Source organism: Aethalodelphis obliquidens, unplaced genomic scaffold (assembly GCF_003676395.1).
Source record: "Aethalodelphis obliquidens isolate GAN/ISIS:26980383/991018 unplaced genomic scaffold, ASM367639v1 scaffold73, whole genome shotgun sequence".
NCBI classification, from domain to species: domain Eukaryota; kingdom Metazoa; phylum Chordata; class Mammalia; order Artiodactyla; family Delphinidae; genus Aethalodelphis; species Aethalodelphis obliquidens.
Window position 1 is genome coordinate 3,670,299 of NW_020838017.1, and position 25,451 is coordinate 3,695,749.

Below are 25,451 nucleotides of genomic sequence, written 5' to 3' on the forward strand. Positions count from 1 at the left end.
TGGATCATATGGTAGCTCTATTTTTAGTTTTTTTAAGGAACCTCCATACTGTTTTCCATAGTGGCTGCACCAATTTACATTCCCACCAACAGTGTAGGAGGGTTCCCTTTTCTCCACACCCTCTCCAGCATTTGTTATTTGTAGACTTTTTAATGATGGCCATTCTGACCAGAATGAGGTGATACCTCATTGTAGTTTTGATTTGCATTTCTCTAATAATTAGTGATGATGAGCATCTTTTCATGTGCCTATTGCTGGCCTCCTCATTTTACTGAGAAGGAAACTGAGATTAGAGAGAATAAGAATAACATCACATAGCTTGTTAGTGGCAAAGCGAGATTGGAAGCTTCATCTCTGGTTTTTCAGTCTTAAGCTCTCTAGACTAATCATGGTCCCTCCCTTCCACCAAGTTATGACCCTACCCAAAGCCCAGCTAAGGTTTTCACCATCCTGGCTTTTATTGACCTCATCTGATATTAATAATGCTGTTATTTCACATTATCTGAACAATTACTACACCATGTTTTCTTTACGTAAATTTTGTTTTCTCTGATGTATACCCAGTGTTGTGGGGTATTTTTTAAAAGCTTTTATTGTGTTTATCTTCGATGTTTAATTAGAGTTTTGCTTCTGTATCCTGTGAATCAAATTTGCCTCCCCATCTTGACTGACTAGTTTTGATCTAATAGGTTTTTCTAGAAAAATGACTCTTTCACTAGTATTTAGGGGAGGAAAATGTGGTATAACATTAAAAAAAATAAGCCTCCTTGGCTTCCCAAATTTCATCCAAAATGTAATCATCTCCATGTGTGTTTCTTCTCTCACTTTTATAATCAGATGTGGAAAATATTTAACATCCCATTGAGTCCTCCAGTTTCAATCAGTACACATGATAAATTGCATGGGGGTGTTTAATTTGCCTTGCAATGGAAACCTTTATCTTTGCCCTGTGGCCTGACTGTAGTTTAATAAAAGAAAGGCCCTTTGAATAGGTCTTGTGCAATGTGGGGTCCCAACCAGGTCTATGAATAATTTATTAGGCATGGATCTTGTTTCTGTTTATGAAATACTATTCTGGAGACCGTTAGGGCTAGACCTGTGCAGTAGTCACAAAGTTCTTCTTGAGTTCCAGCTAGAAATATGCAGAAAATTATTGTTGCTGTAACTCCTCAAGCATATGGCTAGGTTCAGGGCAATCTGTTAACTTCTTGTGTTGTGTCCAAAAGTTTCCAGTTATCAACAAAAGATGGCATACCAGCCCGATTACTCCTGATGTATTCCAGTCAAGGATTCCAAGTAACCATAGTTGTGTGGGCGTATGTGGTCTGAAATAACAGGAATCAGTGAAAATTTCAAGTGTAAATACACAACGGAGATCATTTACATATCACAACCAGATGAACGTATCCCACTGAGCTGAGTGTGCTTTCCACAGGAAGCAGGAATTTTTGGGCCACCTCCCAACCCCTGATTCTCAGCGGTTGTAAACTATTTGAGATACATTTTGTTTCGAGTTTTGCAACAGACTTCTCTAACAGCTTATTTGCTTCATGTGTCAACAAACTTGAAAAACTAGCCTCTTACATAAGATAATGAGAAATGTGAAAAGCTATTGTTAGTGACCTGGTTCCCCCCAAAACTTGGTCAAAGATATTACAGACTGTGACATGGAAGTGGGCTTATCTTGATGGGTCTCAGTATGTCCCTTCAGTTCCTAGGTAACTCTTATGCTCATTGGAATGAATTGGCTTGGGATCCTTTTCAAGGATGTTTATATTTAGTGACTCCATGAGCCAAAAAATAACAGAGTAAGAGAGGGAAGAGTGGACTTTGCATCATTCCAGGAAAATAGTTGCTGCCTGCGTTGGAGGCAAGTTATCCCCCGGGATGAGGCCACAGGGAGATCCCGGAGAGCAAAGTCCTGACCGCCCAGGTCCTGTGACCACACTCAACACTTTCTTCATCTGCTCAGATATTAGCAGAAACTACCAAGCCTGTCTGTGAAAGTGGCAAAAGTTCAAGCTTGATCTTCCCAAAATGCAGCTCAGATGAAGTCGCTGAATTTTTACCGGTTCTCCATCATTTATAAAATTAAGTGCAAACTCCTCAGCATGGCTCTCAATACCCTCCCCAAATAATTATCCAATCTTATCATTCCATTAATCACACAGATTCTGAGAAAGCTAGATTACTGGCTAGTCCATGAAACAGCCCCTATCTTTTCTATTTTGTTGTCTTTGTTCATGCCGTATGACAAACACTATTGATATCGGTACAGTTATTAACTCTAGTATTTGTTCAGTACTGACTGTGTACCGGGCACCATGTGATGACTGTCCATGCATTGTCTTATTTAATTCTCATAACAGTCTGGACACAGACTTACTAATTAATTGCTTAAGATCACAGAACCTGCAAGTGGCAGAGTAAGGATTTTGATCCTCTCATGTCATATGTCTGACACGAGAGCCCTCATTATACTGCATCTGGACTTCCATAAAAAATCTTATCTCTGAGAGAGATCATTTTCTCTACCTTTTTTTTATAATATGTAATTTTATTTGTTAATTGTCCTTTTGAATGCATTTTTGAGGTGGCCGAAATGTAAAGGAAAAAGTAAATCAGCAGAAAAGACAAGAAAAGTTTAATCCAAAGCATCAGTGCTATCATTTCAAAGCATCAGTGCTAACATTTAGCTGAATGGCTATACAATGAAGTACTTTCATAATATATTTTTTAAAAATTTTATTGGAGTATAGTTGATTTACAATGTTGTGTTAGTTTCAGGTGTACAGCAAAGTGAATCAGTTATACATTCTCTACCAGTTTTAAAACTAATCACCTAGCAATCGTTCTGACCTCTTCTCTAACTACATCATGACTCTATATTTTCTACATCCCATGCAACACCGTGGTCTTGCTCAGAGTAGGTCTTCATTTGTTCTAGGCAACTCTCTGATTATCTGGAGATCAGCACAGGACCCCGAAAAGGAAAGCATACTAGACCAAAAGGAGGATTTGGTGAGGTTGATCTCTGTCATCCCAGCCTCTCTCTTTTCTTCCTGAGAGAAGGTCCCGTTCTCCAGTGCACCTTTCTAAACTTTGTGTTTAGAGACGTAACACTGGAAACTTGAAATTGGCCAAGTGGGAGTATTTACACTATGGAAATCAGCTGACACTACAAATTAGGACCCCTGCCCCCCACCAAGGAGCTGGCTTGCCAGTATGCTAGGGTCTGCCCAAAGATGTGAGGGACACGTGATTCCAGTTGCCTCTAGCCTTCTCCCTGCTCCCTTTGACCCTCTCAACTTTTGGACCCACAGAACTTTGTTAAGTGCCTTCTATAAGCAGATACTCTGCCAGGTGATATGAAGAATACTATGATTACTGCCATCTAATTCCTCACGAGGAAAGTAACAGGTACATGAATAACATGAATAATTGCTAACTGATAACCTTATTTGTTTTTTTCTCTTGATTTGTTTTAAAATTATACATATTTACATATATGAAAGTATAGAAAAAATGTAAGTGCCATGAGGATAGGAACTTTACTTTTCACTACTTCTGCCCAAATGCTAGAACAGGGTGAGGCGTGTGCTAGATGTTAAACAGTGAATGAATTTCATTACAGATTAAAAAACTGAAAAGAATATACTAAAACACTAACAATGCTTATCTATGAATAGTGGGATCATGGGTCATTTAAATTTTATCCTTCCTCTTCCTCCTCTTCTTCTTCCTCCTCCTCCTCTTCTTCTCCTTCTTTTTCTTCCTCTTCCCTCTCCTTCTCCCTCCTCCTCCTCCTCCTCCTCCCCCTCCCCTCCCCTCCCCCTCCCCTCCCTCTCCTCCTCCTCCCCCTCCCCCTCCCCTCCTCCTCCTTCTTCTTCCTCTTCCTCTCCTTCTTCCTTCTTCTTGTTTTTCCTCTTCCTCTCCTTCTTCTTTCTTTTTCCTTCTTCTTCTTCCTCTTCCTCCTCCTCTTCCCCTTCCCCTCCCCTTTCCCTTCACCTCCTTTTCTTCTTCTCCTTCTTCTCGCCTTATCTGTATTTTGCAAAATTTTAATAATGTGCTTGTATTATGTTGGAAGACAAATAAAAATAAAAGAAAAAACAACTGGAATTATGCAACATAGCAAACATTAAGAGGCAGAAGGCACAGAAACATAAGACTTATTGAAGTCTAGTTTCAGGAGAGTCTTGTGGGAAGGCTTCTTGAAGGAAAAGAGGCTTGAGGTGCATTTAAAATCTCTTTCCCTTATAGTCATTTTAAGCTAGCTATCACAGGGGAAGAACCAGGTAAAATAGTTTACACTAAGGGCTGAGTGACTGGCAGCTGATGACACCATCCCTCCCAGGAACTGAAAATCCAAACAGGGGGACTGTGCAGTAAAATCTTCTAGAGCTTTACCATTTTTTTTCATTTGCTTCTTTATCAATTACGGAGAAATGTACATTAATATCTCTTACTATGGTAGCAGATTTGTCAGTCTCTCCTTCAAATAAAGTGCTTCATTCTGTGTAATTTTTTCAGATCTATTTTCCAGGTCACTAGTTTTCCTTTCATCTGTGTCTAAACCAATATTTAAACCTTCCATTGAGGTTCAAATTTTAACTATTAATTTTTAATCTTTAGACATTTAAAAATTTGGTCTTTTTCCACTTTGGCTCATCAATTTTGATACTTTAAATACTTTTGTACAGTTCTTTAAACTTAGTTTGTATTTGGTATCTGGTAATTCCAGCATCTGCTGTCTGTTTAAAGCTGACCCTACAGTTTAGTTATTTCATGATGATGATGATGATGATGATGATGACTTGTTTCCAAATACGCTCAGCAACTTTTAAAATTGTGTACCAATTCCTCTGGCATCCTTAAGGCCTGTCTTTAAGCGTGTTCTTCAAGAGAGGATTGGTGTTTGCTTCTGTCAGGTGTTTTATGATGCTATCAACCTGAAGCTGCTTAGACGGTATGAGTTTTAGCTCCAAACCTGCATGAGGGTGGGTTCATGGTGAGTTAGGAAGTATCAGGGGAGATTTTTTTCTTTTGTTCTGCTTCATCTAGAGCTAAGGCTGAAATAGCCTTAGCTCTATAGTGTTCCCACTACCCATCCTCTTATGAATTTTTTTTCCTGTTTATCCACTGACCTCATTATCTTTTAGGGGCTCCTGAATTTATATGGTGGTCTATAATACAACCTCTTACATTGCAGTGGTCTCAGGATTTGTCTTTTGCCACTTGAGCTTAGGCCATTAAACCCAAACTGTCATCTACTAGAGACTTGTAAAATGACCCTCAGTGAAAGGTGGTTCCAGTGCTTACTTTCTTCTTTGAACTTGTACTTTCTTGTTATTTCTTCCTCTTTCTCACCAGTTCAGCTATGTATTTAAAAATAAGAATTTTATATTTTAGAAAAAGTTTTCAGGTGCTCTGTACTTGGGGATCCTGTCTGGAATCCTGATTGCCTTAGGGCCAAAAATAGATTTCCTGTGTCCAGGCAACAACTTGCCATCCCAGTTAAGAGGAAACACTGCCCTTATTACCTTTCCCCTCCTCCACAAATTTTATTCATCCTCATCCTCTCCTCATTATCTTATCTATCCCAACTAATAAATAATAAGAGCTCCATTTATCTGAACGCTTGCTATGTGCCAGTAACTGCTGTAAGTCCCTTACAAGCTTTATTTCATTTAGAATTTAGAGTAGTCCTGTGAGGTAGGTAAAGTTTCAATCTTTATCTTGTGGAAGAGGAGCCTGAGGTTCAGAAAAGTTAAGCTGTGTGCCCACAGACGTCTGTGTGCTTGTCCACCAAACTGTACTGTTTGTCATGACTGATAGGCAAACTGATGTGACATTCTCAATCAATGTCTTGAACTCAAATATGTTCAGGAAACGCAGTTAGTTAAAATTAAAGGGCCTTCTTTGCAGAGGAATCTCCGAGCCTTCAGTACGTTAAATGAGCGCAGTGAGTCGTTAAGGGAGTAATGTGGGTAGCTCTCCCCAGACCCCTCTGAGCACAGAACTCTTTTCCAGGGGAACATCTGCAGCAGGTGTCACAGAACACATTTTGGGAAATCTGGGTCTAAAATAATGAAATTTATCCCTCTCCTTCTGTACATTGAAGCATCAAAAATTTTGGAAACTTCAGAGAAAGATGAAAAAGTCTTTATAGTGCCGATGATGATCCTCACGTACACCAAATGGAGGTACCTAGCTTGATCGTTCTTCTAATCAAGTAAAGACAAATCAAATCAGATTTGTCTTCAAGTGACTTTTCCAGTATTCAAAACTAGCCTCACATGACTTATCACCAAGGGCATTCAAAGGACTATGTCACAATATATACACTACCAAATGTAAAGTAGATAGCTAGTGGGAAGCAGCCGCATAGCACAGGGAGATCAACTCGGTGCTTTGCGATGACCTAGAGGGGTGGGAGGGAGGCTCAAGAAGGGGGGGATATGGGGACATATGTATGCATATGGCTGATTCACTTTGTTGTACAACAGAAGCTAACACAGTATTGTGAAGCAATTAGACTCCAATAAAGATCTATTAAAAAAAAAAGACTATGTCACAGTCTACAGGGACTTAGTTATCAATGGGGATTTGCCAACTCCCTACTATATGGACAGCGTTGTTGGCACAGGTGTGAGCATCAGAGAGATATTAAAGGGGCAACCCTCACTGGGAGTTGTATGTTCAGCAATACTAAAAGCCCAGCAGTCTCACCAAAGGAATACACAAAAGTGTTAACAGTGGTTATGATTGTTATTTTTCTTTAAATGTATCTGTATTTTTAAGTGGCTACAATATTATTTTTATAATAAGAAAAGTACTTTTTAATTGAGATGTAATTGACATATAACATTATGTTAGTTTCAGCTGTACAACATAATGATTTAAGAAAAGTATTTTTTAAAAAGGAATCTTGTAACCACTTAAAAGGGCAAATGCATTTTAAAAATTTCAGAATCTGAAACTCAGAGAGGAAAGTGACTTTTCCCAAGTCATGCAGTCTGTCAGAGGTCAAATTGGAATTCTTAACTCCCTGGTCAGGACACTCCTCAGGATACTCTAAATGACCCCATAGTCACCCAGGGTGAGGCAGTGCCGGGACTGCCCCTCCTCAGGAAAGGAGTCCCCCAAAGAAGAAAAACATGTATCTTCTGGGTGGATGGGTTCCCTCCCTCCCTCCCTCTCTGGGCAAACAGGAAGCATACTGCCAATTCCACGGATTCTCTTGTCCATGCTTCAGGGTTGCGACCATTTTTCTCGCCAGAGGGGTGTCATGAAAGGAAGGAGAAGGGTTTGCATTAGGAGTGTGGGAGAATTCGTCTCTCTCTCCAGGACGCCATCCTATAATCCGCGGAGCTGCTGTTTTTTTTCCCAGGCTGTTTATTCCTGTTGAGCACCCCCGGAAGACGTGGAGAAAGAATGTTACTTGGCTTCCCCTCTAGGGAGGAGTGGCTGGAGCCACCTAATGGGAAAGTTTGGGGAATCTTTGGTTGCTGAGGTTGAGAGATTGGGAGGTCTGTGGTGATTCTGGAACTCATTTTACAAAATAGACAATGAAGTAATTGATTGATTCACTGTTTTCCATTAAGACTGCATTTTTGTGGTTTTTCTTGTGGAAATAAGAGCTCAGAGGGATGATGGTATAACATTGGAGAAAGGATGTTGGAACCTCACACACCTGTATTTGCCTTCCCGTACAACTTGAGCAGTGGAAGTTGGAAAGTGGGTGATGAAATGAGGACTGAGAGCATAGATCCTCTCACAGTGGCATAGAACTGGAAGGAGTACCCAGAAAGCCTTGGTGTCTCCTCAGTTTTCACATGGGGAAACTAAATTTTACAGAAGAGGCAATGGTAGATATTTAAGCATCCATTGAATATCTAGTATGTACTAGAGACTGAGCTAGGCATTGAAGGAAGATCAAAAACCAATATAGATGAGTCCCTGCCCTCTGCAATCTAGAGACCCAGGAGGCGAAATGACAAAACAAACCCCAAACCAGAATCCAGATCTTTTAGGTCCCAATTGGTGATCTTTCTTACATCTTCCATCTGTTATACTTTTGGCACCTAAGTCTTCAATATGATTTTGGGCAACTCACTAAACATACGCAGGCTTCAGTTTTGCTAACATACGAAAAGAAACTTACACATTTATTCGTTCATTATTAATTTATCAAATATTTACTGAGAACCATCTATATCCTAGGTGTATAGAACTCAGAATAGGATCTCTCTTTTTTAACTTTTAATTTTATATTGGTGATTAACAATGTTGTGTTAGTTTCAGGTGTACAGCAAAGTGGTTCAGTTATACATATACATGTATCTAGAATAGGATCTTTTTTTAAAAATATTTATTTATTTATTTATTTGGCTGCGCCAGGTCTTTAGTTGAGGCATGCAGGATCTTTGTTGCCACATGTGTGATCTTTTAGTTGCGGCACGCGGGATCTTTGGTTGGGGTATGTGGAATCTAGTTCCCTGACCAGAGATTGAACCCAGGCCCACTGCATTGGGAGCGCACAGCCTTAACCGCCAGACCACCAGGGAAGCCCCTAGAATGGGATCTTTTTGCTGAGAGTTAATTTCCATCTGTCAGTGAGCAATTCTTTCCAAACAGTAACCAATAGGTAGCTGGAAATTCCAGAGTTGGCTTTATTTTCTTTTTGCCTTTCGAAGTTGTCTTACTCCTCCAAGTATCTGAATCCCAACTTGGATATCTTACTCCCTCTCTCTCCCTCCCTCCCTCCATTCTTTTCTCTCTTGTTTGTTTCTATCCATCCATCTTCCTTCTACCTGATGTGTAAAACAATACCAGTAAATTGATTTACAATAAAATTTCAAGGTCATAAAGCTGAACACTTGGACTGGCACAGTTTGCTGCTGCTCCACATTGTGACTTTTATTTATTATTCCTAAATGAGAACTTCTCTTAAATCTCAAGATTTTATTTAACATAGGGAAGGTCAATACTGGATTATATCCACCACCCTATCAGGAAAACATGTTGCTGGCATTAATCCCAAAGAGGGCAACGTTGAGGGAGAGAAAAAGGAAAAATGCAAAATGACATGACTGATTCTTGACAAGTCCAGATAAAAAGGAAGAAAAAAGCACTGGTCATTATCAGAGCAAATAGTGTTATCTCCCAAAGTACATAAGAATTTCCAATATTAACCAACCTGTACCCTTCAAAAGACATTTTCTCATAGCTGAAGAATCCCATTCATGTTGGCAGCAGATTAATAAAGGCAGGAATGTGTTTCCTTGGACCTCATTAAAATGGAGAATGTGTAGAAATAAGTGGTGCTCATCTGTTTGTTTTTTCAGTTCCCTTGCATGTACGTTTTTGTTTCAACTTTCAGGAGATTATTGGATAGTAGTTACCTGAAATTAGTAAGTTTATGGGCATAGTTCTAAACACTGCATAGTAGCCCTTTCGGGGTCTTATTTCAATAAGTAAACAAGGTGAATCTGCATACTTTTTTTTTTTTTTATTTGCGGTACGCGGGCCTCTCACTGTTGTGGCCTCTCCCGTTGTGGAGCACAGGCTCCGGACGCGCAGGCTCAGCGGCCATGGCTCACAGGCCCAGCCGCTCCGCGGCATGTGGGATCTTCCCGGACCGGGGCACGAACCCGTGTCCCCTGCATCGGCAGGCGGACTCTCAACCACTGCGCCACCAGGGAAGCCCTGCATGCTTTTTTTGAAGATCATTGTTACATCAGCATAAAGACTGACCATCTCACTGAAGCATTCCTCCTGTTAAGCTGGTAGCTCTCCCAGGCACTCTGTGTCCATTCACTGCTCATGGTGTGTGTGTGTGTGTGTGTGTGTGTGTGTGTGTGTGTGTGTGTGTGTGTGTGTGTGTGTGTGTGTGTGTGTGTGTGTGTGTGTGTGTGTGTGTGTGTGTTTCAGAAGGCCCTGGGAGACCTCAGCAAGTACAGGTGATGGATCTGTGGTCTAATTGGTAAAAAAGACGAGTCCTAACTGGAGAAGCACAATCTGCACCTCTCTTTTGGTAGGATCTTGATGCTGCTAGGACTTGGCTTTTCGCAGGCTGGGAGCACTTTCCTGGAGACCAGTTATGTGCCATTTCAGGCATTTTCCTATGGGTGGGAAAAAATGGCAATGTTTTTAGTTTTAGTCTATCCAGAACAAGAGGATCACAGCCAAACAGTAGGCTGGGAAGAAAACTGTTCTCCAGAAAATCCCACTTGATACTCCATTTCACTGTTTTGTTTTGTTTTGACCTCGTGTCTGTACTTCTGTTTCTTCTATTGGGCTGGCCAAAACGTTTGTTTGGGTTTTTCCGTAAGGTCTCACCAAAAAAATTACAGAAAACCTGAACGAACTTTTTGGCCAACCCAATACAATACTGTGCTGCCCATTGCAAATGTAAGTGTTTTGCAGAGTGCCGCAGATAAGTGCTTTGTATCTCTTAGCCACAATTCTTTTTTTTTTTTTTTTTTTTGGCTGCACCACACAGCATGTGGGATCTTAGTTCCCCAGCCAGGGATCGAACATGTGCCCCCTGCATTGGGAATGCAGAGTCTTAACCACTGGACCACCAGGGAAGTCCCATAGTTATTATTATTATACTAGTTTTACTAGTTATTATTATATACTACTACCACACACCACCACTAATGATTGCTGCCACTCTTTTATAATTACTAGTCTGGGTCATCTCAATATTGTATTTGGACACTCAACAACTATAGTATTATTTTGAACCCCAGAAAATTATGTTTTAGAAGTCTGTCTTTGTGCTTCCCTGTGGCACAGTGGTTAAGAATCTGCCTGCCAGTGCAGGGGACACGGGTTTGAGCCCTGGTCTGGGAAGATCCCACATGCCGCGGAGCAACTAAGTCCGTGTGCCATAACTACTGAGCCTGCGCTCTAGGGCCCGCGAGCCACAACTGCTGAGCCTGCGTGCCACAACTACTGAAGCCTGCGTGCCTAGAGGCCGTGCTCTGCAACAAGAGAAGCCACCGCAGTGGGAAGCCCGAACACCACAACGAAGAGTAGCCCCCGCTTGCTGCAACTAGAGAAAGCCCACGTGCAGCAACGAAACCTAACGCAGCCAAAAATAAATAAAATAAATAAAATTTTTAAAAAAGCCTGTCTTTAAGTAACAGAAAATTCAGCTCAAATTGGTGTTTAAAAAAAAAAAACCCACTAGAGTTGCACTGCTGGCAATACAGTGAACTCAGAGAACCTGAAATCTTCCCACTACAAACAAAAAGAAGTGCTGGATAATTTGTTTCTAGATTTTAAACCATGAATTCAATTTCTTAAATAGTTTTGGGCTATTCACATTATTTGTTTCATCATGGATAAGTTTTAGTATTTGTGGTTTTTGAGGAACTGGTCATAGTATTTGTGGTTTTTGAGGAACTGGTCAGTTTCATCTAAGTTGTCAAATTTTTGTGTGTAGTGTTGCGCACAGTATTGCTTTATTTTTTCTTATGTGCAGGGTCTATAGTGATATTTTCTCTTCTATTCTCGATATCAGGATTTATGTCTTCTTTCTTTTTTTGTAGGTTTCGCTATAGGTTAATTTGTATTTTATCGAACAAGATTTTGGTTGTTTTGACTTTATTATTTTTCTTTTTTCAATTTTATTTACGTCTGCCTTTATGATTTCATTCTTTCTGCTTGCATTGGATTTAGTTTGCTCTTCTTTGTCTAGTTTCTTAAGGTTCTTTCTGTAAGCATTTAATGGTATAAATTTCACTCTAAGCATTGCTTTTAATCATCACACAAATTTTGATGTGTTGTATTTTCATTTTTGTTCAGTTTAAAATATTTTCTAATTTCCCGTGAGATTTATTTGATAAATGGGTTTATTTAGAAGGGTGTTTCAAATTTCCAAGTGTTAGGAGGTTTCCTGTTATCTTTCTATAATTATTTATATTTTTATTCTGTTATAGTCAGAGAGCATACTTTATTTGATTTCAGTTCTTTTAAATGTGTTGCAATTTGCTTCATGACCAGAAATAGAGTCTGTCTTAGAAACTGTGCCACATGCACTTGAAAAAAATGTGTATTTTGCTGTCGGAGGCAGAAGATTCTAAAAATTTCAGTGAGATCCACTTGTTTGATGGTTTTCGGTTCGTCTACATCCTTGCTCATTTCCTATTAGTTCTATTGGTTACTGAGAGAGGCAAATTGAAGTCTTTAACTATACTTGTGGATTTGTCTATTTCTATCGTAGTTCCATCAGTTTTTGATTCATGCCTTTTGAAGTCCAGATAAAGGTACAAACATGTTTAGAATTGCTATGTCTTCTTGGTGAAATGAGCCTTTTATCATTATGGGGTGCCCTTCTTGATCCCTAGTAAATTATTTTGCTTTGCAGTTTACTTTTATATTAATGCAGCCACTCCAGCTTTCTTCTTCTTTTTTTTTTTTTTTTGCGGTATGCGGGCCTCTCACTGCTGTGGCCTCTCCCGTTGCGGAGCACAGGCTCCGGACGCGCAGGCTCAGCGGCCATGGCTCCGTGGCATGTGGGATCTTCCCGGACCGGGGCACGAACCCGTGTCCCCTGCATCGGCAGGTGGACTCTCAACCACTGCACCACCAGGGAAGCCCCCAGCTTTCTTTTGATTAGCGTTTGCCTAGAACCTCTGTTTCCATCCTTTTTCTTTTAACCTGCCTATGTCATTACATTTGAAGTAAGTTTCTGAAAGACAGCATGGAGTTGGGTTATATTTTTTCATCTACTCTGACATTCTCTTTTTTTTAGTTAGTGTGTCTCAACTGAAGATGATTTTGTGGCATAGTTGTGACAACCCAGAATTTCTCCAGATACTGCCAAATCTCTCTCTCTCTCTCTCTCAATACTTCTCTCTCTCTCCTTCTCTGTCAGCTATCTACCTGTCTATCTATCTATCTATCTATCTATCTGCCAAATGTCTCTTGATGGGTAAGATTGCTCCCAGCTGAGTGCCATTGCCCTGGAGACTTCAATACACATCCTTAATTCATTACAGTCTCCCTCACCAGTACATTTCCTGGAGAATGTAAGAATCTTCTAACTTGATTCCATTTGCCACGTCCTACCTTTTGTGCTGTTGTTGTCATATATTTTATATTATATGTTTTAAACTCTAAAAGGTGTTACTATCACTGTTGATTTAAAGAGTTAGTATTCTTTTATGTTTTTCCACAAGTGTATATTCTTTTCAGTGCTTTGCATTTCCTCACAATTTTCTTTGTTTCTACCTGGGAAAATTTCCCATCTGTCTAAAGAAGTCTCTGTAGTACTTACATCAACGGTGTGCTGCTGGCAATAAATTTTCTTTGTTTTTGTTTGACAAAAATATTTTCAGTGGTAAATAATTCTAGATTGGCAGGGTTTTTTTTTTTCTTTCACCACTTTAAAGAAATTGTCTTCTGATTTCCATAGTGTGTTCTATGAGAAGGAAACGTTTTTTTCTCTACTTCTGTGTCTCAATTTCTGCTCTGCAAACTGGTTCATCTGTACCATTTTCTAGGTTCCACATATATGGGTTAATATACGATACTTGTTTTTCTCTTTCTGACTTACTTCACTCTGTATGACAGTCTCTAGATGCATCCACGTCTCTACAAATGACCCAATTTCATTCCTTTTTATGGCTGAGTAATATTCCATTGTATATATGGACATACTGTTTCTTTCCAGTTTAGTTTCTCTCTGTGGTTCAATTTGCATAGTTACTATTGATTGATCTTTGAATTCACCAATCCTGACTTTTATGTCCTGTTTGCTCTTAAGGCAACCCAATGAGTTCTTAAATCCAGAAATTCTATTTTTCAGTTCTAAAATATACATTTGTTTTATTTTGTGGATTCTGGTTCTCTCTTTAAATCCTTTGTCATTTCTTTTGTTTTCTTTTACATATTAGGCATACTTACTGTATTGTACTTTAATTATAAGTTCATTATCCTAATCCTCTGGGTTTGTGTTTATTTTATTTTATTTATTTCTTAAAATATTTATTTACTTATTTATTTGGTTGCACCAGCTCTTAGTTGAGTCAGGTGGGCTCCTCAGTTGTGGCTCGTGGGCCCCCCAGCTGCAGCACACCGGCTCCTTAGTTGTGGCATGTGAACTCCTAGTCGCAGCATGCATGTGGGATCTGGTTCCCTAACCAGGGATTGAACCAGGGCCCCCTGCATTGGGAGTATGGAGTCCTATCCACTGCACTACCAGGGAGGTCCCTATTTTATTTTTTGATTGTTGATCACTATTCCTGCTTTTTTCAATATATGATACATTTCGACTGTATGCTGGGCATTGTGTATAAAAGAACAGCAGACGCTTCTGATGATATCTTTCACTAGAGAGGTATCTCCTTTTTTCTTTTTTAGGAAAGTAAGGCCAGGGGCTAATTACCTCAATTCAGTCATAGACTGAGTTGCGGTAGGGCTGGATTTACAATTTTAGCAAGATTCTATCAGTCCCTGGTTTTTCTCTGTCCTTTAGGACAGGCTTTTGATTGAGAGCCTGGAGTATCTATGTCTTCCCAGCCCTAAGAAGGGCTTTTCCCTCTGGACTTTTACTTCATCCAATTCTCCACAGCTCTTTGATGCCTTTAACATGTTTCTTTCCATTTATTCATTTGTTTTCAGTTGTTGCAGCAAGAGCTTTGACCTCCTGTGACCTCTCCTACATTGTAACCAGGAGCAGAAGTGTCTCAAACCTGTTATTCTTACTAATAGTATCACAACAAATAATCTTATAATGCTTCATTTCATACAAATGTGGTACAGCTATAGAACAAATTCTTAGATCAAAGACATGTACAGTTCATAATTTTAATAGACATTTAGAAATCCTCTCCTTAGAGACTGTACCAATTTACACTTCCACCAGCAATATATGAAAGTGCCTGTTTCACAGCACCGTTACCAATGCTGTGTGTTAACTTTACAGGTCTTTGTGCACAAAATGACATGACCAGAGCTTTGCATTAAGAAGGTTAATTCAGTGACAGTTTGATAGATGGATAGGAAAAGGCTGAGGACAAAGTTTACTTACCCCATAGTTTCATTTTGTTTCTAATGATCTACCAAGTGAAAGCCGACTGTATTCATGCTTGAACACATTCCCAAACTTTTCCTATCAGGCTTCTTTATAGCTGAAGAGTTCATGGCTCAAAGTCTTTTCATGGACTCAATACAAACGTTAGGAGATTTTTTAATGGCTGCGGTATAGTACATCTGTTTGTCACGCCAATCTCAGCATTGGAGTCAGGAACAACCAGTTTTGTGATTCAAGAATAGAAGGGACAGAGATGACTGTGGTTTCCCCTTAGGGCTCTAGCAGAGGAGACAATCTAGGGACAGTAAAGACATGAGATGATGTCTCTGTTAAGAAGAAATCTGTTCCTGCCTCATTCTTGGCCCAAACAGCCATAAGCCTGATAAAACAATATTGCATGTTAGTTTCAGGAATGTAACTCAGCCATTTCAGTGTTTCCTTTCTGGGTCTCTGTGGACTTCTAACCCTCACTTTAACAGTAAGGCTATATTATCCTCATTTTCTCCTGCCATCACTCAGCTGTTTTTCTTTCTCCTGCGTTCAGTGAGTCATTTCCTCAAGTCTTCCCTGGTTTGGCTTCAAAAATTTAGGATAATCATCAAGAGCTGTCCTCTTCTTCCCTTCAGGCTTAAATTCCTCTCAGTGTTCGAGACCTTTCGCTTCCCAGTGTGTGAGGTGGGTGGGCTCCAGCTAATATCCTTCCTTAAATCTTAGTATGTGTGCTAGAGAGAGCCCCACAGAATGATCGTAAGAAAGAGGTAACAAAATGAATGTTACAGAGAGAGAGAGAGAGAGAGGCAAACCCATGCCTCATCCAAATTGCTGATATAGATGCATTGTTAAAATATATAAACTATTGGAAGTTTCCTTCAGAATAACATGGAAACATTAAACGCTTTGTGAGAAACTTCACACAGTTTCTATTCTGCCTTCTAGGTATTTATATTCTTTTATCTGATGTTGTTAAGCACACTTGAGTCCTTAAGTGAGATGGATCTGGGTTCAAATACAGAAAATACCACCTCCTAGCTGTCTGACCATTGGCAGGTTATTTGACCTGCCTGTGTTTTTCATTTTTTTATCGGAAAACATGGAGAGCATATAGTATCCATCTCACAGGACCGGTGGAGCAATTAAGTGAGGAAAGTCACATAGGAAGTGCTTTATAAATTGTAGCCATGATTACTATCACTCCTGTGGGAATTTAATTGATGCCCACTATTTGCTCATATGTTTTTCTGGGATGTTCACATGGTGTTTAATAAATAACTAGGTCTAGATCAGGTGTTGAAAAACTGCAACCTACTGGCCAAGTCTGGCCCACACCTTGTATTTGTAAATAAAGTTTTATTGGAATAAAGCCATATCCATGTGTTTATATATTGTCTATGGCTGCTTTTGTTCTACAGTGGCAGAGTTGAGTATTACAACAGAGACCATATGGCCCTCGACACCAAAAATATTCACTAGATGGCCCTTTGCCAAGCCCTGGTCTAGATAGTCATATTTTAAGTGTCTTAAGGTATATAAATAAATAGATGTGGACAAATTTGTAATTCTGTGTCTCAGTTTCTCTAACTGAAAAATGCATATATTAGGTAAGATGACTCCTAAATAGGATCTTTCTAGAACTATTCAGTTATCATTGTAACTTGTGGAATCTGCGAATTTGCAGTTGGTTTATTCTTTCTGGTGGGCTCTTCTATAAGCTGTAAGGAGAGAGGAAAAGCAGAAGACAACCCTCAGTGACTCAGATGTCAAATATCACGGTAAAGCATGAGAAACGATTTATCAGAGAGGGGGAGGGCACTTTTGTGAGGCTTTTACTTTTCTCTCTCTGCTGCCAGGTGCAGGAGATCTTGGTAACCACTGGGCCCCTTCCTGGCTGATTTAACAATTTCGCCAATTCTTTGGCTTCAAAACACCCCCTTCTTCTGTCTCCTCACTGCCTGCCCTCCGTAACACTTCCTCTGCAGGCTGGCCCCTGACTTTTTGTCTTCCTCTAGCCTGACTTATTCTCCAATGGTTTCTCAGCCCTTGGTTCTCCACTCCCTCCCCCAAATGTGATGAAGGCGGGCTGCCAAGTCTCCTGGCCTCCCTCAGCTATGCCAACGGTCCTGCCTCCAGCAGGGCCTCCAGCTCAGGGCCTGAACTTCCAGCAGCAGGGGGACCAGCAAGTCCTATGAAAGGGAAATACCACCAACCAGTAATCTTGTGTCCTTTGAACTTTTGGATTGGGAAGCAGGGAAGGCTGGGAGATGTTTGACGATTTCCATTGAGCACCTAGGGAACAGCCTTAGACAGTGAGTCATGACCCCGTCTCAGCTCTGCCCCAAACCCAGTGCGAAGTCCTTGGGCTAGTCCCTTAGCTTCCCTGAGTCTCAGTTTCTCTGTGTAAAATGAAAACAGTTCCTTTCCTGCTCTCCTCACAGGGCTTTATGCTGGTCACATGTATGTGAAAGAGCTTTCTTTTTTTCTTTTTAAAATAAATGTTTGATTTATATTTTTTCCATTTCAAAATTACCTCATGCTCAATGGAATATTATTCAGCCATCAAAAGGAATGAAATAATGCCATTTGCAGCAACATAACCTAGAGATTATCATGCTAAGTGAAGTAAGTCAGAAAGAGAAAGACAAATACCATATGATATTACTTATATGTGGAATCTAAAATATGAAACATATCAACATATCTGTGAAACAAAAATAGACTCACAGACATAGAGAACAGACTTGTGGTTGCCAAGGGGGAGGGGGTGGGGGAGGGAAGGAGTGGGAGTTTGGAATTAGCAGAGGGAAACTATTACATATAGGATGGATAAACAACAAGCTTCTACTGTATAGCACAGGGAACTATATTCAGTATTCTGTGACAAACCATAATGGAAAAAAATATGAAAAAAAATTGCCTGATGATTATGTGCTATAAGAACATGTGTCATTTTATGGCCACCCAGCAGCATACACACCCTTCATTACACACCCTGATTTCCTCTGGGAGAGTCAGCCTACAACCATTGTGTATCATCTTGATGAGATTAAAAAAGTTCAGCTGCCTGTGCTCTGAGGGCTCAGATTCTTTCTTTCTTTCTTTCTTTTTTTTTAAAAAATTTTTATTGGAGTATAGTTGATTTACAACATTGTGTTAGTTTCAGATGTACAGCAAAGTGAATCAGTTATACATATACCTATTATCCACTCTTTTTTAGATTCTTTTCCCATATAGGCCATTACAGAGTAGTGAGTAGTGTTCCCTGTGCTATACAGTAGGTCCTTATTATATCTGTTTTTTATATAGTTGTGTGTATATGTCAATCCCAATCTCTCAATTTATCCCTCCCCCCTTTCCCCACTGGTAACCATAAGTTTGTTCTCTACATCTGTGACTCTATTTCTGTTTTGTAAATAAGTTCATTTGTATCATTTTTTTAGATTCCACACATAAGTGATATCATATGATATTTGTCTTTGTCTGTCTGACTTACTTCACTTAGTATGATCATCTCTAGGTCCATCCATGTTGCTGCAAATGGCATTGTTTTGTTCTTTCTGATGGCTGAGTAGTATTCCATTGTATGTATGTACCACATCTTCTTTATCCACTCCTCTGCCAATGGGCATGTAAGTTGCTTCCATGTCCTGGCTGTTGTAACTAGTGCTGCTGTGAACATTGGGGTGCAGATTGTTTCTTTCCTGCCTCCTGTGGCCAGAAGGTGGGCTGTGGCTTCAGCTCAGCCCATAGAAGCTCTCTGCTGGGACTTTGATTTTGAATGTGTGAAATTGGTCAGTGAAGGGATTGGCATTCTTTTATCAGGGCAGCAATGTCTCTACCAGGCTGCTCCACTACAAGACCAGTCCTGTAATTCCTGCTTTCTAGCCCCTGAAGCTAAAGCGGTTTCTGCCTATTTCTGGTTGGAGGCCTAGCTCTCCAACTTTTCTGCATTATTTTCAATAAATTTTGTTTAAGTTGGTCAAAATTTATTTCTGTTACCTGTAATCAAAACCCCCAAATGACACACATGTTGAGAACCATTTATGGAGCACTTATTATATGTAGGGCCATGTACTTAGGGCTCTGCATCCATTATTTAAATTAATCTTCCTAAGAACTGGACATTATTATTTCTACATAACATATGAGGAAACTGAGGGTTTGTGAGGCTGAATAACCTACGCACGTTTGTGTAAGGAGCAAGTGACAGAACTGGGAACCAAGGAACCAATGTTTGAACCAAGATGTCTTTGATTCTAAACATTTTAAACTTTATACTATGTGAAAATGGTATAATAGCGAGAGTCTTGTTTTGTAACCTGTGTTTTTGGTTTAGAAATTTATTATGAACTTCTCCATGTCAATAATATTCTTGAACAATATGACAATAATGGCTACCTAATAATCCGTCGTTTGGATTCACTAACACTTACCTAACCAAATTCATATTGATTGAATTATAAAATGCACTTAATGAATATTCTTAAACTTTACTTTTCTACCTATCTCAGATTTTCTCCTTAAAATAAGATCTTAGATATGAAACTTCTGGGTTTAAAATTCCTGCATAATATTAAGGTTTTTGATGCATATTGACACAGTGCCCATCAGAGAAATCTTATCAAGTTTTGTTCCCATTAAGCAGTGTGTTTGGGTACCAACGAAAGGGTTTTTCAATGGGGAATATTGCTAAAACGTTACAAAGAGCTCATAAATTAATGCCCCTCTTATTTGAAAAAAAAGGTAAAATGCACTTCTAAGTTATATCTACCACAGGGAAATAATATAGAAATAAAAATAAATAAGGATGCAAATTAAGGTACAACCCGAAATGCAATTAGTATTCAAAGTGTCGGCATTGGGTTCCTATACAGATCCTTGGAGAAAGGAAATTAGTTTTGAGGGTTTTTTTAAAGGAGCGAAATCAAAGAGGGAAACAGGAGGATGATCATGATGCTGACGATGATAGAGGGGAGGAGGAAGAGGCGGATGGTCATAGTAGCTGCTTAGATTTTCTTTATTTCTGAGGCTTTGCATCTGCATTCCTGCAGGAGACAAAGGAAAGTGAGGTTTCTCAGACTTTTGGTAGCCCCTGTGGTAAGAAGGCCACCCAGACTTACATATTTGAGGCAATAAATGGTGATCAAACAGTATGACTTAAAGGGAACAAAACTCTTCTTCTCCATATACCACCCTTTTTATTCCTCAATAAATACACATTGGTTTCTTTTGTAAGAACGCCTACATTAAGATGAAAAGCTGACATCTGAAAATTTTATTGCCCATCATGAAAACTCTAGCTGTAATTACGTCATAAATTTTATTCCAATCATTTAACAAGACCTAAGAGAATGAGATACAGGACTGAATTATTTTCAAAGGGACAGGGGAGCTAGAAAAGTTAAAAATTATCATAATGAGGAGGAAGAGATACTTCTAGGAAGTTCTGGAGACATTTGGGAAACAGATGGGAGCTTGAGGCTTCAGGGAGCCTGGAGTGAGGGTATGAAGAGCCATCAATAGATAGGAAGTGGGATGTATCACAGGGAGAAATAAGAATGAACTTTGCACTATTTGATAGAGTAGTACAGGTATGTTGTAGCAAATGCTAGTAATATGTCAGGGTTTAACGTGAGAAGTGAGTCTCCCAGCACCTCAGTGTATTTCATAGATTTTAGGATCCAGCCGAATATCTTTGAAAGTGGGATGCATCTTACAATCAATGGTGCATATTAAAATCTATGATGTCTTCAGCTTTTGTGTGTGTGCATGTGTGTGTGTGTGTGTGAGAGAGAGAGAGAGAGAGAGAGAGTGAGAGAGAGAATACTCTTCATAACAGGAAATGTCTGACAGAATATATATTGACTACTTATTCCATTTACATTAATAGTTGCTGTCCGCTTAGGTTTCATTTATTCTTTTTTTTTGAGAAAGGACCTTATAGTTCTGAACCTGGTGTCTTCATTCTACCAAAGAGGAAATGGCTCTGAGGTATTAGGTGACTTTGTCCCTATCACATGTGTTTTGCGAGCAGTGGTCTGAGTGAGCATTCAGAGCATCACTTCTCAAAAATGACTTTTGAATTACAGGGGGTTGGGAGCCCCAAGCAATCCGATCTGTTTGGAGCTGGAAGGACCAAGAGTGGTGAGGGCTGTGCTGTGTGGAAAGTGCTCCTCGATAGCAGCAAACCACGGAAGGGGAGGGAGATGAAGACACTGATCATGGCCTGGGGCAGTCGGTAAGTATGAGAGTGGTGGGACTTCCCTGGTGGCACAGTGGGCAAGAATCTGCCTGCCAATGCAGGGGACATGGGTTTGATCCCTGGTCCGGGAAGATCCCACATTCCGCGGAGCAACTAAACCCGTGCGCCACAACTACTGAGCCTACGCTCTAGAGCCTGCGAACCACAGCTACTGAGCCCACATGTCACAACTACTGAAGCCCGGGTGCATAGCGCCCATGCTCCACAAGAGAAGCCACCACAATGAGAAGCCCCCGCACCGCAACGAAGAGTAACCCCCGCTTGACACAACTAGAGAAAACCCGCACACAGTAACAAAGACCGAACGCAGCCAAAAAAAAAAAAAAGAGTGGTTCCGTTTTACTGACTTTTTCTCCTTCCTCCCTCCCTCCCTCCCTGCCTTCCTTCCTTCCTTCCTTCCCTCCCTTCCCTCGCTTCCTCCCTCCCTTCTCCATCCCCCTCACTTTAAAAGGCTGTGAGGCATGATAAGATAGTGAGTTCATTTATCCCTTTGAATGAGGAGGGTGCCTCTTGCCTTCTTGGCCATGGAAGAGACACCTGTTCTGTGTTCTCTCCCTAACTTATGGGAATCAGAGTTGCACTTGTTATTTAAGTATAGATTTGTGTTCAGGTGGGCCTGGACGAAGCAGACTGGTCACATTTTTCCCTCCTGAAGGCCCTAAAATTGTCGCACCTCGTTTTTAGCCCCCTTACTGATATTGTACACTCCCTTCCCACAATTTTCTCTCTCTCCAATTAAATGATATTCTGACCATCCTCAGGTCTAATTGGGACACAGCTGAGTAGTATTTTCAGGAACTCTTTTCCAGTCACTATCTTCTTTGAGTCTTAGTGCTGCCATTTGAGCCATGTGACCTTGGGAATGTTGAACCACAGTTTGCTCATCACATGTAGGGATAGTGAGAAGATGAAATGAAATAATGCACACAAAGTCTTTTCGTTTCTCAATGTCAGATGCATCACTTACATTCAGTAAATGATAGCAATTTTTATGATTTTTTTGTGGTAGCCCCACTTCCCCTTCATCAAGCACTATATTACAATTCTTTCACCATTATAGCAAATTGATTCTCTATAAAGTATAGCTTTTAATATTAATTCATGGTATTTGTGTAATTTTGAGTTGTTACTCTCCCAAGAGTGTTTGCATTCTTCAATTTTATTTTTGCAGAGCGTAATGGCCCTTCTTATATTGAAAGAAGTTCAGTGAAGTCATTTCATGGGGTACGCTACGGGGGAGGAGAGGAGGGATGCCTTCCTATCCCCTTTCTCTCCTACTTCCACCTTTAGTTAAGGCTGATCTTATTGTCTACATAAGCATTTCCCCTGGTTCTAAATGCCCTCTTTGTGACAGTCCCAGTCTTGTGTACACTGATTCTAGTCGTGGTCTTCCTGAAGGCCCGTCCCATTTAACTTATCTGTTCCAGAAAACCATTCTACACCTTTGAAAGCAGGGACTCTTTTCTTTTTCTTTCTTTCCTTCCTTCCTTCCTTCCTTCCTTCTTTCTTTCTTTCTTTCTTTCTTTCTTTCTTTCTTTCTTTCTTTCTTTCTTTCTTCCTTTCTTTCTTCCTTTCTTTTCTTTCCTCCCTTCCTTCCTTCCTTCCCTTCTCTCTCTCTCTCTCTCTCTCTTTTCTTTTTCTACTACCACCTCCTTCCTTTCTCCTGGTAGTGATACATTGGATACCCCAGCCAAGCTACATTTCGGATATTTCCACCTCGGACAACTCTCTCCCATGTCTCAAATCCTTGTTAGATCTCTCTCTCTTCCCATGTCTGTATAATAAAATATACTCTTTCTTCTATTTGTGAATCTAAAAATGACTATGATCATAAATCATAAGTATAGGAGACAACAGTGTCCAGTAAAAGGAAGCTGTAAAGATTTTTGTCTTTTTATTGCATTTATTCAGATTATAAAAGTAAGACAGAGTGGCTTAAAAAGTTTGACGGATTTAAAAATGTGAAAGAGAGTCTCATATAACTTCACCTACAAGAGGCAACCTCTGATAACAGTTTGGGGCATACTGGTTCAGGTTTTTGTTTTTGTTTTGTTTTGTTTTCCTGGTGGTGTTAAATTTTGAGGTGTATTTAGACATAATGAAGAAGAGTTGGTTTCCTGAAACTCTAAAAAAATTTTGAGGTGTATTTAGGCATAATGAGGAAGAGTTGGTTTCCTGAAACTCTTAAAAGCCTTTGAAAATACCCAGACCTGCTCTTAGGAATCTGCATTAAATCTCCAATAAAATCTGGTCTTCCTCAAACTGAACATTCAAAATACATAAAAAGAATTCTTACTCAATTTACTATTTTGTTTAATAACTACCATTGCTAAAGTATTGTATTGCACTATTTTCTTAATAAACAAAGTGGGGTTCAGATTCATGATAGGTAAAACAGGCCTAATCTTGAAACTTGGCCATCTTAAAATATTATTTCTGTAAGAAAATGTGTACCAACAAACTTTGGGAAGATAATTTGGGAACAGCTAGTATTTACTTCAAAGGGAATGAAGATTTTGGTCAGAAGCATGCAGAAAAGGACCAGATTTGGAGCAGATTCCACTTCATTAGGTGGCAAAGGAAACCTGGCTTAGGATCCAGCTCTGGCTCAGATGATAAAACCTTGGGCAAGTCAGTGAACTTTGCTTGGCTGTCTGGACCTTGCTAGGTAATATTGCAGCAGATATCAGCTGTATGCATGAACATTGCATTGTGGCTGCCAGGAAGGCAACAAATAATGGCTTGAGAATGGAAAATGGGACTGTTATGTTAAAAAAAAAAAAGTGCAGTCAAGTTATTTTAGAGAAAAAAAGAGTTGATTTTTAGGGCTAACACTAGCAAAGGGCAGCAAATTAAGAACAGCTGAGTTAAACAGGCAGTGAAAGTGAAAACTGGGGAATTGAGGCTATACCATTACTTTTCAAAGGCAGCAGGATCTGCATTCTTGTGCTCTTCTCTGAACACTGGCTATCGCTGCTCTCCCATAATTTTGCCTTCCAGGTGATGGGTCTGGCTGTGAGCTTGACTCTGAGCCAAATTTTAATGTCCTTGAAACTTGTCTCCTCCAGCTAATTGAGCCTGTCTTTCAGTGTCCCAATGGCAAATTCCCAGAATGGAAAAATCTGATTGGCCCGGATTATTGTCAAGTGTCCCTCCATCATCCAATCAGCTGTAACTGGAGATGCAGTGAGCACTGGGGTTGGGAGTAGATTCCCTCAGAAAAAAGCTGTGGCAGCACTGGCTGCCATCTTTGACATAACAGGAAAAGAAATGGGGCTTTATAACTTCTAATTGTTCCTTGACAGCTTTTATTTCAATTTAATTCCATTCAAAAAATACTCAAATCTCTTCAATTCTAAAGACATGCTTTTTCATAAGTTAATGTATCTGATATCTAGTCATGCCCCACAATCATTGTGTTCATTTAATGATGTATGTTGTAGTATTTCTTCTTCCTCCTCCCCTCCCACAGCCAAAAACTATTATTAAACTGATGAGATTTTTAAACCGAGGGAATATTGCATGTATTATCGACAGGGCATCCATTGCTTTCCATGGAAGATATAATGCCCCTAGATATAGGGCAGGGTTGGAAGATGGGGAAATATTACAGTGTCTTCTTTCCACCACATCTTTTTTTTTTTTAAATGGCAGTGCCACACTTTTATTTTTTAAAATCAATTAATTTATTTGTTTTTGGCTGCGTTGGGTCTTCATTGCTGCACGCGGGCTTTCTCTAGTTACGGTGAGTGGGGGCTACTCTTTGTTGCGGTGCGCGGGCTACTCATCGCGGTGGCTTCTCTTGTTGCGGAACACGGGCTCTAGGTGCGCAGGCTCAGTAGCTGTGGCTTGTGGGCTCAGTAGTTGTGGTTCGTGGGCTCTAGAGCACAGGCTCAGTAGTTGTGGCGCAGGGGCTTAGTTGCTCCGGGGCATGTGGGATCTTCCTGGACTAGGGCTCGAACCCGTGTCCCCTGCATTGGCAGGCGGATTCTTAACCACTGTACCACCAGGGAAACCCTCCACCACACCTTAAATCCTGCACCAAAAGAAAAAGGAGGCTGTTTTCCTCTTTGCTATAAGAGATGAAGTTCATTAAAGATTCTGAGGTGGTCTCAGGATTTATAGCCCTGAGAAGCAAACATTTAT

The 25,451-nt window shown here is 40.0% G+C and overlaps 1 protein-coding gene across 11 annotated transcripts in view; it reads left to right on the top strand.

Moving 5' to 3' along the window:
• LOC113612167 (uncharacterized) overlaps window positions 1-25,451 on the top strand; it is a 79,590-nt gene that overhangs the window by 41,052 nt on the left and 13,087 nt on the right. For 8 of the 11 annotated variants that reach the window (XR_003429746.1, XR_003429749.1, XM_027091814.1 and 5 more), the window contains one exon: window positions 21,133-21,281. The exons of 1 other annotated variant lie outside the window; for it this stretch is intronic. Coding sequence is in view for 6 of the 10 variants with exons in the window: in XM_027091814.1 (XP_026947615.1) it covers window positions 21,133-21,281 (149 nt within the window). In the remaining 4 variants the exon portion in view is untranslated. Of the gene's footprint in view, window positions 1-229; window positions 3,421-18,612; window positions 18,625-20,626; window positions 20,629-21,132; window positions 21,282-25,451 lie in introns of those variants that run through there. 2 more of the 11 variants (XR_003429747.1, XR_003429750.1) reach the window with 2 other exon arrangements.